The sequence below is a fragment of the Salvelinus alpinus genome, chromosome 2, assembly GCF_045679555.1.
Source record: "Salvelinus alpinus chromosome 2, SLU_Salpinus.1, whole genome shotgun sequence".
NCBI classification, from domain to species: Eukaryota; Metazoa; Chordata; class Actinopteri; order Salmoniformes; family Salmonidae; genus Salvelinus; species Salvelinus alpinus.
The window spans coordinates 129,897,552-129,914,343 of NC_092087.1; the positions used below are offsets into that span (position 1 = coordinate 129,897,552).

The 16,792-nt window shown below is 41.0% G+C and overlaps 1 protein-coding gene across 3 annotated transcripts in view; it reads right to left on the bottom strand.

Moving 5' to 3' along the window:
- Positions 1 to 16,792, bottom strand: part of LOC139568787 (spastin-like) — a 31,356-nt gene that overhangs the window by 8,398 nt on the left and 6,166 nt on the right. For 2 of the 3 annotated variants that reach the window (XM_071390869.1, XM_071390867.1), the window contains exons 2-16: positions 16,356 to 16,439; positions 15,929 to 16,012; positions 12,299 to 12,382; positions 11,553 to 11,743; positions 11,048 to 11,178; positions 10,668 to 10,761; positions 9,040 to 9,114; positions 8,304 to 8,375; positions 8,011 to 8,086; positions 7,690 to 7,781; positions 7,245 to 7,324; positions 6,381 to 6,423; positions 6,189 to 6,268; positions 1,916 to 1,986; positions 1,775 to 1,815 (exon numbers count right to left, since the gene is read on the bottom strand). In XM_071390869.1, the coding sequence (XP_071246970.1) occupies positions 1,775 to 1,815; positions 1,916 to 1,986; positions 6,189 to 6,268; positions 6,381 to 6,423; positions 7,245 to 7,324; positions 7,690 to 7,781; positions 8,011 to 8,086; positions 8,304 to 8,375; positions 9,040 to 9,114; positions 10,668 to 10,761; positions 11,048 to 11,178; positions 11,553 to 11,743; positions 12,299 to 12,382; positions 15,929 to 16,012; positions 16,356 to 16,439 (1,298 nt within the window). The remainder of the gene's footprint in view (positions 1 to 1,774; positions 1,816 to 1,915; positions 1,987 to 6,188; positions 6,269 to 6,380; positions 6,424 to 7,244; positions 7,325 to 7,689; positions 7,782 to 8,010; positions 8,087 to 8,303; positions 8,376 to 9,039; positions 9,115 to 10,667; positions 10,762 to 11,047; positions 11,179 to 11,552; positions 11,744 to 12,298; positions 12,383 to 15,928; positions 16,013 to 16,355; positions 16,440 to 16,792) is intronic. The other variant, XM_071390868.1, reaches the window with a different exon arrangement.

The window sequence follows — 16,792 nt, forward strand, 5'->3', positions numbered from 1 at the left end:
AATTGTCGGAGTAGAGGACCTTCTGTATTTCAGGTAAAATAACAAGTCAATGTTTATATCCCAGAACAAATTAGCTAGCAACAGCAGGCTTGCTAAATAGGACAAATTAGCTAGCAAGTGCAAGCTAGCTAGCTAAATTGCCATAAATGTTTAATGCTTTTTGGATCTGTCCCCAAATTAAATGTAATTAGTTGAGTTTGCCTGCGTGTCGTGATCGCGTTTGGTGTGGGGGGACAAAATTAATTTATGCACGATGGCGCGCGCGCAGCCGGTTTGTGTTCCATGTCAGTCTGCTCTGGTCGCGTCTGGTTTGCCAGGGACCTGAACAAAGAGTCAGCACACTCAACCCCAGAAATTATTAACTCAAACCCTGGTCCCTATGACTAATTAAAAAATGATTATATGAAAAGGTTAAGGTGATGTCTCTAGATGTTACATTAAGGTTGTTTTGTGTTTTTACAAGGGATTCACTTTTTTTTGCATCACTTTTCAATAAAAGTTTATAAAAAACTCGTATGGCATTTTTTTTATGAGAATGTGACTATAATAAATAAGCACAAAAATAGCACAGTATGGAATTATTGGTGAGCTAATATCAGATATTTGGAGTAGCATATCGTGGAATAGGTTTTCCCAAATATCGCCCACCCCAAATATGCCCGAATAAATAACACGCCAAGATTCATAGGTAGAACTTGCTGCCAAGGGCGCCAAGTTGGCACAGGATGACCACTCTGTAGACAGGCTGCCGAAGGGTAGTCAACAACTAGAGCGCTGGACTAGTAACCGGAAGGTTGCTAGATCCAATCCCCGAGCTGACAAGGTAAAAATCTGTTGTTCTGCCCCTGAACAAGGCAGTTAACCCACTGTTCCTAGGCAGTCATTGTAAATAAGAATTTGTTCTTAACTGACTTGCCTTTTTAAATAAAGGTTCAATAAAAAAAAAAAAATAGCCATTGAATCTCAAACCGAACACCATCACTCAATATACGCGTTCACGTGTCAATCTCAATTGCTAGTTGTCGAGTCTACGAGGGCTCCACTGAACCTTTGGCAGCCTCTTTACTGAGTGGGCATACTGTGCCGACTCAGCGTCCTTGGCAGCAACTTTTACCCATGAATTTTAAACCGTTACCTAGCAACAACATGGCCACTACTACTTTGCCCTCAAAATTGTCAGAATGAATCTAAGATAATCCTTTGTTTTTAAGTTTTGGTCTTGCAATTTTACATCTAGCTAAGGTGTTTTGTGCTTGAAGGAGTAGTATTTTTTACGTTTTAAAAAGTGCATGAAAACAAGTTAGTGCAGTAGAGAGTCTGCTGTGCTCAGCTGACCCGACACTGTTTAGAGAAACATGCGGTTCTACAGACTGATTTATGAGAACACATCTACAACTTTATCAGCATGCTGTAATTGAAGGACAAGCTACACGCTGTTCATCAGTGCCCAAAATCACTAGCGTGTTAAGTTCCATCCTTGTGTTTGTCAGTGAAGCTAGCCGTTAGAACTAGCTAGCAGGCACTATGAGCAGGCAGGCTAAGTCAACTGGTGAGTTGCTTTGGTAACATTTGTGCTCCAGTAAAGAAATGCCGTTTTGTTTCATAGCGTATCATGCTACAAAACAGGTCGCAGAAAGAGACAATGCTTTCAAATGGGTTTTGCATTTTGGAATATTGACAAGTGGCAGTTGGGATACAAGTGGTTGATTGGTCGAAGTGTTTGGTTTATTATTCAGCCTTAGTGTGACGTATACAGTGAATAGTGTAAACGTACCTCGTTTGCGGCCATGTTCCTGACTTGTTCTGGACGCAACTCTGAGAATTGAAATAGATTACATTAGAAACAAATAGACACATTTGTAAAGAGACCAATTGCTGTAATGATTCAAAGGTTTGAATGAATTGTGCCGCTTACCTCTGATGGGACCGAGGGACGCATCTTTGGCCAGCGAGTTCAGGTCACTGCCAGAATAGCCTTCTGTCATTCTGCAAGGATTACACATATACCAAGTATTTCTATTATACCACAATATTAAATTAAGTTTGGGCGCAGGTAGCCTAGTGGTTAGAGCGTTGGGCCAGTAACCGAAAGGTTGCGGGATCGAATCCTCGAGCTGACAAGGTAAAAATCTGTCGTTCTGCCCCTGAACTAGGCAGTTAACCCACTATTCCCCGGTAAATAAGAATTTGTTCTTAGTTAAATAAAGGTTAAATAAAAAAATATCTATATCTACATCTCTTAGGTCTCTATACAGTCAGGTCCAAAATTGTCACCCTAGATAAAGATTAGCAAAAACGACTAAAATAAATAATACAAATACTGAGCTATATTTGCTCAAACAGGTGCAGTTAATACAGGTAATGAGTGGAGAACAGGAGGGCTTCTTAAAGAAAAACTAACAGGTCTGTGAGAGCCGGAATTTTTACTGGTTGGTAGGTGATCAAATACTTACAGTATGTCATGCAATAAAATGAAAATTAATTACTTAAAAATCATACAATGTGATTTTCTGGATTTTTGTTTTAGATTCCGTCTCTCACAGTTGAAGTGTACCTATGATAAAAATTACAGACCTCTACATGCTTTGTAAGTAGGAAAACCTGCAAAATCAGCAGTGTATCAAATACTTGTTCTCCCCACTGTATATATGACAGGTGTCAAAATGATTGGCAACCCTAAATATTTTTATAAAATCATACAAAATTCTATTTGCATTTACATTCTACTCTTCTAATGAATCTCATTTTAAGGAACTGTATTGTGGCCTTCCATGGCATCTTGTTTCAATGGGGTATAACAATGAGGTAACACGCATGTAAAATCCCATTGTCATCCGTCACCATGTGAAAATTCACAAAACAAAAAGCGACAAATGGTTGTTGAACATCAAATCAGGCAATGTGTACAAAAAAAAGCTAAAAAACAGAACAACTATTAGGGCAACAATTAGGAAGTTTCAAACTTGCCTGGTATTGGACAAAAGTGTATCTTGTCCCCACACACAGTAAGGAAGATAGTTTGGGAGGCAAAGAATATTGAAGGGCTAAAGTTGGAAAATTACAGAACTTGGTCACTTCTTGGGGTCACCAAGTCTCCAAATCTACACTTAGATGCCACCTCCATGCCAATAGGCTCGTTGGAAGGGTTGCCAGAAAAGAGCCTTTATTGAGAGCAACCAACTAATGTAAACTCTTGTAGTTTGCTAAACGGCATTGACACTTGGATTGGAATGCTTGCTGTGGTCAGATAACACAAAAATAAAGCTTGGCATTGACGGGAGGATGCATATGAAGAAAATAACCTCATACCTACTAGGGCTGGGAATTGCCAGGGACCTCACGATACGATATCATCACAATAATTAGGTGCCAACGATATGTATTGCGATTGTCACGATTCTACATGTATTGCGATTCAAAACTGTGATTTTATTGCGATTCTATGGTCCACACATATTGCTCACCACATATCTGCTGTAGAGTGACAAGATGGAGCCATGAGAAAACGAGTTTTGATCAGTCATGGAAATAAGTGCTGAAAACAAATTGGCTGCCTACTTAAAAAGTGGATATTGGATGTTATGGGGCTGTTTTGCTTCCACTGGTCCTGGGGTTCTTGTGAAGGTCAACGGCATCATGAACTGTATCAAGTACCAGGACATTTTAGGCACAAATCTGGTTGCCTATGCCAGGAGGCTGAAACTTCAACGTAAGTGGATATTCCAGCAAGACAATAACTCCAAGCAGAATCCACAATGAAATGGTTAACTGACCAAACAAATCTATTTTGCAATGGCCATCTCAGTCTCCGGACTTGAACCGCATTAAAAACATGTGGTTTGAATTGAAGAAGGCAGACCAAAGGATACCAAGGATCTGGAAAGATTCTGTATGTGTTCTCCAGTGGGGATTTTAGCATGTACATCTTGGTGGGGCAACAAAACAAAAAAATGTGGGACGCATACCAGCAAAGCCACTACACAATACATTTATTGCACTATAACGCTGACAAACGATACCCACAAACTGTTAGGGCCTCAACAGCAGACTCCCAACACCTTACCACTGCTACACCTGGCTCTCAGCGGAGCCGTGTCTGGCAGCGAAACAGTTCATTCAGCCTCATTTACTGCCTTTAAAAAAATAAACATAGCTGATATGGCTGACTTGCTTAAACAAATGTGGTTTCTACTGACAATTGAAATGCACAAACTATGGCATAAGTGGGCGACAAGCGGATAAGCGGCAATCCGTAATTTCGATTAAGACATTAATGAGCGAGCGACGAAGGACGTAGTCAGTATAACTATTTGTTCAGCACTTTTGAAATGTACAGCGACAGAATTCAGAACATTGGCCGTTCTTACAGTGTACTCCCTGTACAACAAGTCAGAACCGTAGGATAAACAAAGGGGGCATATAAGCAGAATGAAAGCTCTTACAATATTCAATGATTACATTTCTCTAAAACAGGTTAAAGGCTTCATGTGCACCACCAAGTTAGAACAGTAGGCAAAATTAAAAGGTGAAAATATACCAAATTATTAGGGTGAGGCACATTGAACGCCGTTTGGGTCTTAGTGTGTCAAAAAAGATACGTCATATAGCACTATTTGACACATTAAATAAGCTTTCATTTATGCAGCAGCATACAAGACATTTTTGGACTCACCTTGTGAAGGTGGCGCAGCGGTCCTTTGTGGGCAAATTTTGTCATCAAACTTTGTCATCAAAGTCTGGCATTCTCTGGATTTATGATGGGAACTCAAACAAAAAAACACACAGCCACTCCATTGAATAGCAGGCTAACGTTAGTGGTTGCTTTGCAATGCTTGCAGTTAGTCACTGATTCCTTCCAAACGACTCATTGTTGAATTTGTGATTTCCAACTTGTTGTGTAATCTTTATGGCCGATGAGCACCGATACGTTTTATCTATAATTTCTCTTCATTATTTATCTTCATATGAAAAGGATTTGCCAGTAGATTGTCGACTTGATTCATGATGATGACTGCTAGCTAAGACTTTGAAATTAAGATGTTGACATGATCAGTCCAATCAAAGCTACTGTACATATAACGTGATTTTACGTAATTTTATCTGTGGCCAGTGACCTTGAGCCTTCTTGGAAGGGCACTTGTAATAATTCTACGGCAGGACCCAAAGGGCTGAAATTTTGGATGTCTACCCTTACTAAGGACAAACATGGCGATGGCGTACTGTCCCCATGAGTGACAGAACACTGAGCCAATCACGGCACAATGCTCCTACTTTCTGCTGGCTCGCCCCACCACCATAGAAAGCACTGAGCTAGGCTGAAATACCTGCATGTTGGAGCTGCCTTACTCAAGAAAACAAAAAAAGAAACCATGTGTATGCAGCTTTATTAACTGAATGACTTATATTTTTTACATTGTTTGCAAACTGATATGTGACACGTATTAATGGCAAAATAACATGCAAAACAGGCAAGCCCCCCCCAAAAAATATATTTATAATATATATTTTCAAAACAATTGCTAAAAATGTGGGGCTAAAAACAGCCCCCCCTGCCCTGAATGAAGGGTCGCCTCTGGTGTTCTTCAATCTCATAAAACATTTGAGAAAAAGGCTCAGTCCCATAGGGCGGCGCACAATTGGACCAGCGTCGTCTAGGTTTGGCCGGGGTAGGCTGTCATTGTAAATAAGAATTTGTTCTTAACTGACTTGCCTAGTTAAATTAAAAAATATATTTTTAAATAAAGTACCATTATCCTCGCAAGGGGAGGGTGCCGGAGTATTGAAAACTATATTTTTTAGATTACTTGTTAAAGAAAATCTTTCGCTGAGCAATTGTATTAGCATACAATAATATAGTTTTGCTCATCTTTATCTAGGTTGCCAATAATTTTAGACGTGACTGTATATCATTCTGAAAGCATAGAGAGATAGCAAACATTTCAAATATAACATTATGTCTCTATTCTTCTCTAAATATTAATATATCTATTGGTATCTCTTTATTTATCCATCATTTTGAAAGGATTACAGAGAACAAAACATGTTATATTATAAAGATAGATGGATATCAGGATCTATCGCTATATCTAATGCTCTATCAACTACCTATTGTACAAAGTTCATTCATACCATGGTAAAGGATATCTAAAAGTACATAACATATTAGGTAGGTTTCCAAGTCAGTTTACCTGGCTAGCTGTGACAGTTCTTTCTGTGCGAGAGGATTTCCGTGCTTCTCCAAAAGGTTCTTGACCAGTTTTAGCCGTGTCTATAGACAACACACAATTATATAGATTTTTGCAGGGAAATGTATGGGGCAATGTGATTTGTTTACTGTATGGCTACAATTGTAAATTTAATTAATAGGTTTCTTAACATACCTCTTCTGTTGGTAAAGCCACGTACACCCGTTTTGCAAATCGCCTGTGAATAGAAACAGTTTGAGAACATGTTACCATTGGGTATGCCTTGGAAGACTTAAATGACAATTCCACCACTTTATAACCAGTTATTATGCTGTTAGGATACACTGAGTATACAACACTTTAGGAACACCTGCTCTTTCAATGACAGAGGAACATATTGCAGGGAGTTCCAATAAGATCATGTTCTAGTTTTTTATTTTTTATTTAACCAGGCAAGTCAGTTAAGAACGCCCGGGTTTGGCCTACCCCGGCCAAACCCGCTGGGCCAATTGCGTGCCGCCCGTTGACTCCCAATCACGGCCGGATGCGTTTCAGCATGGATACGAACTAGGGACTATAGTGACGCCTCTTGCACTCTTGCAGTGCCTTAGACTGCTGCGCCACTCGGGAGCCCCATAGATAGCTGAAAATGACTGTCTATAATGTATTTTTATTAGTCATCTCAGGGATCCTACTTGAAAAAAACAGAGAAGCAATTTCCAGTTTTGCTCATCACTAAACAGTCAATAGCCATGAAATCACAAAATTACATTAAAACGGTGATTATGACATCACTAAATACCTCATAACAACAAACCAAATCTTAAATGTGGCGGAGTTGCCCTTTAACAGTGCTACCTTGTGGCAGAGAGACCTCACTGAAAAGTAAACCTGGGTTGTGTTCAGTAGGCACACAAAAACTTATGAAACGGATAGGGAGGTACTACCTGAACAATTTGCATGTTTTCCATTGCAATACCCTGTGTCCTACTGAATACAACCCTGGCTTACTAAAACAAACTGGGCATCCCCTGCCCCAGCCACACTGGCCTACAGTACCTAAGAACAGCCTCGTCCAGCTCCTGAGGTCTGTTGGTGGCTCCCATCACCAACACCCGCTCATCCCCACCAGATTGCACCTAAACACACCCCCAAATAAATATTATTGGAAGCAACACAGTTAGACAATATATCTCTTGGACAGATTTAAAGTGGAAGAGGCTAAATCTTTATGCAGGATATGGAGAGAAAAAAATCCAATCAAAATGTATGGGTCGCGTACACAGTTCAGCAGATGTTATAGCAGGTGTAGCGAAGTCCTTGACTAGCTCCTAAACAGACATGTCTGGTTGCAGGGTGTGGCCAACAGACAGAATCGCTCCATGGACAAACATTGCATACACGTGTACATACGCTCATGAACTTATAAAACAGGTCACAAAATGAATACTGGAACACACACGTGTGCTTACGCAGACACACACACAGGGAGAGACCTCCTTACCCCATCAAATTCAATCAAGAACTCGGTCTTGAGTCGTCTGCTGGCATCATGCTCTCCCTCTCTCCTCTCACAGAGTAGACTGTCAATCTCATCTGTGTGGGGTAAGTAACTGTAGTCATAATCTGAATGGAAGGGTCCCATTATCCTAGTATTCTAGTTATTAAATAGAAAAGTCTTGCCAACATGCAACTTTCTTGCATACAATATCTGTGATTATTATTAGATTGTAGGTAATGAAACATCATTATCGTTATGTGCTTTCTTGACCAGTTCATTGCAGTTACGCATTCATCTTGGTTTATCTAACAAAGTCAAAGTTACCTATGAAGATGATGGAGGGTTGCAGTTCTCTGGCGACGGCAAACAGAGCTCGCACCAGCTTCTCTCCCTCCCCCACCTACAGGGAAAGACCAAAAGAATAGTGAGTTTACTCTTTTTCTACACGGGTCTACTTGAAATGACTGATATATGGTTGTTTTTCTGCTAAACTCAGCTGAATGCACCGACTAAGTTGCACTGGATGAGAGCATCTGCTAAATAACTAACATGCAAAGAAATGTCAAATGTAACAAATGAAAGTGTAAAAGAGATCTTTACGCTAATAATGTACTCACATATTTCGAGGTCAAGCTGGCTGCACTTATGTTGAAGAATGTGGCGTTGGACTCCATGGCCACTGCTTTAGCCTATCCGTGAAAAAAATAGCAAAAATGGCAAATGCAGAACATTATACTTATTTTGAGATATTTTCAACGATATGCTCTATAATCCTTAAATACATTTTTTTTTCTGTTCGCTTTGTTTTAAATTTGATAACATATCCAAATTCCTGCTCTATGGAATCACCATTTGTTTTAATGCAGGTCACACACATTTTGTGAGATTGAGTACATACTAGAGTACATGAATGATGGCTAATGCAATTTTGCATGACAAAAAAACACAAAATATACATTTCCACGGATTTAGCCTATCCTTACATCATTATGTTCCATCGGTCAGAGTACTCTACTGTCAAAGTACTACCATGAAATTTTTTTAAATAAAAAATATACTTACAAACTTAGACCTAAACCAACTCTACTCTTGGACAAAGCATCTTGTAGTTAGAGGATGTCCCAACCAGCTAATCCAGTGAAAGGACTCTGTCCACTGTCTATATTAATTATACTATATTAGTCTTGTATTATAGAGATTTTACAAATGTATCGTTTTGTGCATTTTTCTATGACAATTGTTATGTTATATCATGATCACTTGTGATCTTTGTGAGCCTAACCAAGACCCACTCTACTAATCATTTCTCATTCGGTCTCTTGCCAATACCAAATGGCAGTGCACCACACTCACCAGCATCGTCTTTCCGTTGCCAGGGGGACCGAAGAGCAGAAGGCCTCGTGCTGGAGCCCTCAAGCCTGTAAACAACTGGAGAAAAAAAAACATCTACTCTGCACTTTTTTCATAGTCCTGAAGTTCAAAATTACAGAGCAATACATAGCCTATCAGAACCAATAAATTACAGATTTAACATTTACTGTATACGTACAGTATGAAGTGGGTAAAACAGTACATAAACATGACTAAAGTGACCAGTGTTCAATGACTATGTACATAGGGTAGCAGTCTCTAAGGTGCAGGGTAGAGTACCTGGTGGTAGCCGGCTAGAACAGTGACTAAGGTTCAGGGCAGGGTACTGGGTGGAGGCCGGCTAGTGGTGACTGTTTAACAGTCTGATGGCCTGGAGATAAAAGCTGTTTTTCAGTCTCTCGGCCCCAGCTTTGATACACCTGTACGGTCTCCGCTTTCTAGATGGTAACGGGTGAACAAGCCGTGGCTCGGGTGGCTGAGTTCCTTGATTTTCTTGGCCTTTCTGTGACACCAGGTGCCGTAGATGTCCTGGAGGGCAGGCAGTGTGCCCCCGGGTGATGCGTTGGGCTCATCGCACCACCCTGGATGGCGCAATTGCCGTACCAGGCTGTGATACAGCCTGACAGCATGCTCTCAATGGTCCATCTGTCGAAGTTTATGAGGATCCTAGGGGCCAAGCCAAATTTCTTCAGCCTCCTGAGGTTGAAGAGGCGCTGTCGTGCCTTCTTCACCACACTGTTTGTGTGAAGGGACCATTTCAGGTTGTCAGTGATGTGCATGCCGAGGAACTTCAAGCTTTTGACCCTCTCCACTGCGACCCCATAATTGTTTTAAATATATCCTGGCACCACTCTGCCAGGGCTCTCACCTCTTCCCTGTAGGCCGTCTCATCATTGTTGGTAATCAGTCCTACCGCTGTTGTCGTAACATGACTGAACATGGCGTTAATGGCCCACGAATAGTTTTAGAATGGCTTGCGACATGGTTAAAGAATGTCAAATGCAGCCCACCAATGGAGATGCATCCAGCTGCAGCGCCAATGTGCAATAGAAGGGAGAAAAACATCGCGCCGGTAATATGGCCACAACTTCCGAACAGTTTGGGCTAGAGACGAGCGCTTTTTTTTGTAGTAATGGTGCAACCGAAGCGCTGGTTTTTTACCTCTATGGCACACGGAAACAAAGTGGTACAACGAAGCCTAATCATTACAACAATTGTTACCGGGCAGATTATTTTTTCTAGGTGCACTGGTGCTACAAAATAAAAATTCCCTCCTATAAAGCTTGAACACATTTGCTCGTATCCACGGTTCCCCCCTTATTCGTTATGATTGAAAAGGCAAAACCGATCCTAGATTAGCACTCATACTCTGAGACACCTTTGTAGGCCATCATTGTAAATAAGAATTTGTTCTTAACCGACTTGCCTAGTTAAATCAACAGAACAAAAAAAATACAGACCATTATGTTAGGACTGCCCACATTAACGGTGGCTGCTCAACATTTTTACTGTGAGGTGATACTTTGTAAGAGGCTGCCCATAACAGCCTGTGAAAAGACTACCATATACACTCCATGGTCCAGTGAATTGCTGTTCCTCTCCAATCTCACCTCTGGCCTCAGTGCAGGCAGGATGACTATTTCCTGTAGGGCCTGCTTAGCCAGCTCCTGGCCAGCAACGTCCTCGAACCTCACTGATGAGCCACTGGAACACACACACACGAGACTGGTCTGAGTGCTCATTCCCATACAGAAATAAAGACATACTCAACTCTGCCTGGGTTGTATTAATTAGGCAGCAAAGACAGACTGAAACAGGCAGGCAGGACTTTTCAGTGTCAAAACGTTAAAAAACATAAAAAGTGCGCCCTATTGAACACGACCCAGGTCAAGCAGTCAACGTCTATTGTGTTCCAAACTGAGACACCTTGCAAAGCACATGCTTTAAGTCCAGTGAATAATACAGAACACTCCAAATCATTGTCTTTCACCTGTCTATGATCTCGCTGAGGATGAGGTTGGCAAGCTTGCTGTCCACATTCTTCAAGTTCTTCATGTCCCTGTTCTTCAGTGGGGACATAGATGTGGGAGCGGTGGTGGTGGGTTTACAGCCCGCTTTACCCTATAACAAAATAACCATGAATTCAGATTTGGTTACGATTTTAAACAAGCTAATCTCTTGTGATGATGATTGGAAATTCTCCTATTTTCTTAAGTTTGTCAATTTTGTCTTCCCTTCATTAAAAATTGATATAGACTGAAGATGTTCTTTTAGTATTAGTTTTTTATTTATTTTTATTCCAGCTATTTTATAGTCCATGGCTGTAGTGCTAGTCTAGGATCAGTTATTCCTTCTAGAGCATAATTAATCAAATTTACATTGACAGGGAGGAACTGATCCTAGATCACCATTCCTACTCTGAGACACTATCAATATGGGCCCTGGACTCTTGGCTAGATGTGGAGTTAGTTGAGGAAAGACAATCTGGGTCTCACCTTGTTGCTGTTGGACTGGAGGGCCGGTCTGTGCTGTGTGTGACTGCTGGAGGGCCCACTGAAGCTGGGGGAGTGCTGGTGGCCCCCGTGGCCTGCCGCCAAGGTTTTTTTGGCCGTATGCTTTGGTCGTGGGAGGGAGTGACTGGAGTGAGTAGTCAGGGAGTCCCTCTTTTTGGGTACGGCTCCACTTACTGCCAAGAGCAAGGAGACTGTTAGAACAATCTAGATAAATGATAGATGATTTATCAGTATGGTAGTGTCAGGACATTTAATTAAGCTGCGTGTGAGCTAATGTCCCTTCAATAGAGGCATATGATTCTCCAGGCCTGATTTATTCTTAGACTGTGTGAATCTGAACAGGTCCAACAGACTTCAAACTTCAAGTCCATGTAGTCACTGGACAAAGCTGGATAAACACCCGCCAGTGTTTCTATGGAAGAGAAATATGACTGTAGTTTGAGGTAGCTATCAGTGTCAGTGTGAAGAACATATTGATAAATACACAGACAAAGCAGCAGAAAGAGTAAAATAAATAAAAATCGGTAACACTTAACTTGAAGGAAGCTTACTGTACATAGGCATTCAAAGATGAAATAGGAACAAACAGGAAAAGTAGGTTTGGAGGTAGATCAATTTCAATGATGTATGAAGAGAATTCCTGAATGAGGAACAATGACACCCCTGAAAACAACACTTTTAAGAAACCAGTCATGACAACTGAAAGCAGATTCCCGGTAAGCACCCACCTGAGCGTAGATGCCCGTTATGGTACGACTGGTTTGAGCTGTCTGTATAGATGTCTCTCTGAGCTGGCCCTGAACACAGCTTTGCTATACAACAGGAACAACAAAAACAAAACGAAATTTGGAAAGGGAATAGGAGAAGGGAGGGAAAAGGAGAAGAAAAGGAAATTATATTAAAATAAAATAAACAAATAAGATAAGGGCCATGATTCTTTGAATGGGGGACAAACAGCAATGTTTTGGGATGGTGCCTAAGTTAAGTTGTCCTGCCACATCCAAAAAAGAGGCATATGGAGTAGGGCTGAGAGGATTGTCAGTGTCTTAGGCAGCAAAGCCAAACATAGCAGCCATATGGGCTCCCGAGTGGCGCAGCAGTCTAAGGCACTGCAGCTCGGTGCAAGAGGCGTCACTACCGTCCCTGGTTCGAATCCAGGCTGTATCACATCTGGCCGTGATTGGGAGTCCCATAGGGCGGCGCAGAATTGGCCCAGCGTCGTCCGGGTTTGGCCGGGGTAGGCCGTCATTGTAAATAAGAATTTGTTCTTAACCGACTTGCCTAGTTAAATAAAGGTTATATAAAAGTAAATGAATACAAATTCCAAACAGGACAAATCAAACACCAAGAGTAGGGTCCTGTTCATTAGAGAAATGTTTTAAAACATTCTGCAAAGCAAAGGGGAAATTATAATTTCTTATTGGACAAGTCTAGGTTTGTTATCTTAGGTTTGGTGACTGATGAACATGACTCAGGATAATGTTGCAGCCAGCTGTGGAATGACGAGAAGCTTCTGAAACAGCTTTGGGGGACCACAGTGGATTTTTACCCTAATTTACTAATTCTGTAATTTAAAGGATTAAATCATGTTTTGGGGTGTCCATTATGGGTTTAATAAAAAGGTACTGGAGTATTTAGGGCCTAATCCCTTTTGGTGCATAATGTACATTGTAATTTGGAAGTGACGTCAATACAAAAAGTATGTATGCGAATATACACTGAATTGCACCCCCTTTTGCCCTCAGAACAGCCTCAATTTGTCAGGGCATGGACAACAAGGTGTCGAAAGCGTTCCACAAGGATGCTAGCCCGTGTCGACTCCAATGCTTCCCACAGTTGTGTCAAATTGGCTGGATGTCCCTTGGGTGGTGAACCATTCTTGATTTCACACAAGAATGTTGAGAGTGAAAAACACAGCAATGTAGCAGTTCTTAACACACTCAAACCGGTGCGCCTGGCACCTACTACAATACCCCGATCAAAGGCACTTCAATATTTTGTCTTGCCAATTCACCCTCTGAAAGGCACATGTACACAATCCATGTCTCTCTGAAAAATCCTTCTTTAACCCATCTCCTCCCTTCATCTACACTGACTGAAGTGGATTTAACAGATGACATCAATAAGGGATCATAGCTTTCACCTGGATTCACCTGTCATGGAAATGTTTTGTACACTCAATGTATACAAGGCCTACATGTTGTTTTCCCCCCAAGAGATACAAAGCTATGGAGAGATTTCAGTGCCAACAGCAATTGTATTGGATTTGGATATTTAATTTCAATTAAATCATTTTGAATTTGTAATCCACAAATGGAATGAATAATTTCATTCAGTTTTAAAATTCAATTTAATTCAATATTCAAATTCAATATTTATACATTCAGTTTCAATGTGGTAACTATTGCATTCATTGTATTGTGTTTCAAGTTTAGAAACTATAATTTAAAGTTGATCAAAGTTTCATATATTCAACTTCTCAAATGCATTCAAATTCAGTTTTCAAATTCAGCTCTCTAAATTCAGATTCAAAACCAGAGACATCATGGTAGGAAAGGTAGAGGAGAACAGATAGACACAAAATAATCTGAAACAACCAAAACAAACACCAAATGCATTGAACAAGTTTGTACAGTCACAAGCTTGCTGTAGTCATTGTGTGCTATGAATATGGGAGCAAATACTTACATAAGTTAATCTGTCCCAATACTTTTGGTCCCCTTAAATGGGGCGACTATGTACAAAAAGCGATATAATTTCTAAACGGTTCACCCGATATGGATGAAAATAAGAAATTAAAGCTGACAGTCTGCACTTTAACCTCTGTCGCTGTATCATTCAAACCCAACGTGCTGGAGTACAACCCCCCCCCCCCAAAATGTATAAAGTCAATTTTTTTGTGTGTTTCTCTACTCTGATGATTAATCCACAGACAAAACGGAGGTGGGCCTGACCACCAACGACGATGAGACGACTTATAGGGAGGTCAGACACTTGGCAGTGTGGTGCTAGGACATCAACCTCTCCCTAAACATGGACAAAACAAAGGACAGAAAAGAGAGGGACGAACCAGCCCCCATTCACATCGATGGGGCTGTAGTGGCGCGGGTCGAGAGCTTAAAGTTTCTCGGTGTCCACATCGCTAAGGACCTATCATGGTCCAAACACACCAACACAGTCATGAAGAGGGCACGACAATGCCTCTTCTCCCTCAGGAGGCTGAAAAGATTTGGCATGGGTCCTCAGATCCTCATATTGCGGGCATCTTGATTGGCTGCATCGGCATCCGATGGCAAGGCGCTACAGAAGGTAGTGCGTACGGCCCAGTACATCACTGGAGTCGAACTCCCTGCTATCCAGGACTTCTATACCAGGCAGTTTCAAAGGAAGGCCCTAAAAATTGTCAGACTCCAGCCACCCAAGTCATAGACTGTTCTCTCTGCTACGACACGTCAAATGGTACCGGAGTGCTAAATCTGGGACCAAAAGGCTCCTGAAGAGCTTCTACCCCCAAGCCATAAGACTGATAAATAGTTCACCAAATAGCTACCCGGACTATCTGCATTGACCCTTTTTGCACTAACTCTTTTTGACTCTATGCACACACAATGGACTCTAACCACAAACTCACACATGCAGTACTGACACTGACACTCCAACACACATGTACACACAGGCACACATTCGCCACACACTTCCACACTCATCACATACGCTGCTGCTACTGTCTTATCTATCCTGTTGCCTAGTCACTTTACCCTTACCTATATGTACATACAGTATCTACCTCAATTTCCTAGTACCCCTGCACATCCACTTGGTACTGGTACCCCATGTATATAGCCAAGCTATCAGTGTTCATTATCTATTTATTCCTCCTTGAACTTTTTTTGCCTTCCTATTATTCTTCAATTCATTGTTGGGAAGGGCCCGTAAATAAGCATTTCACTTTTAGTCTACACCTGTTTACAAAGCATGTGACGATAAAAATTTGACTTGATTTAAATATTGAATTTGAATATTAAAAATGAATGCAATATTCATTCAATTCAGTTTCAAATCTGGAAATTCAAGATCAATTCATGAATTCAATGATTTAAATTTGTGCATTACAAATTCAAAAGTAATTTCATTCAAATTCAATATCCTTAAACAAATTCAAAATTATGGAATTCGAAATACAATTTCTGTCGGCACTGAAATCGGTCCATACAAAGCTAACAGTATCTAAGTTAGCGTGAAAAGCAACAAATGTTACACAATCAATATGCATGTAGCCATTCAGAAGGTGCCATGTGGTATTCAATGTGGACACGGAAGGCAAGACCTTCAAATGTGTCCAAATGCTTGATTCTCACCTAAAAGCTCCAGGCGATCCTTTGCCATGATCAGATTGGTGATCATCTTGGCCTGTAGACGTTTATCACGTTCATATTTCTCGCCTGGAAGAGGAGAGATTAAAAACAAATCTATTAGTAAAATAGCAGTTTTCATCCTTGTTTTCCACTACTGATTTTTAGTTTGTTGCTATAGCAGAGGTCTCCAACTCCGCTCCTATAATTCCTGGGTATGCAGGTTTTTGTTCCAGCCCAGCAGCCACACACTAGGTGCTTACAATAATCAGCTGAGCATGGTCTTCAAATCAGGACCGCGACTAGCTGAACCATGTGTGTTAATGCTAGGTTGAAACAAAACCCTGCATATCACTAGCTCTCCAGGAACAGAGTTGTTCAGGAAATCTGCACTATAGGTCCTAGGGAATGCAAAAGAATGCAGTCAACTCACCGTTTTCAGCTACCTCGATCGCGATGCCTCTCTCGAGCTCTGCGATTCCACGTTTGTACCACTGGACTGCCTGTTCCTTGTGCACTAGTAACACACAAACCACAAGTCGGGACAGTCAGACTGGCACAGAAAAAAGCAATTTGAGGTTAGCGTACATACAAAGAAAATTCTTCACAGTCAAATAAGATCAAACAAAAGTCAATGTAAAAGGGCGAGATATTTAGTACTTTTGCAGTAGGCTAAGCATCCTTTAGAGTACAATACACATTTGCCATGCATTAGGCTACATATTGTACATGCTTTATGCGTTGCCTAAAGGTATAGCATCTCAAGAGGCATTGGAAGAGTAGTAAAAAAATAAAATGTGCATGACAGACAGTCAATCATGACCTCGAACAAGGGTACAGAGACTCATGGATCAATCAGTGCATAAACCA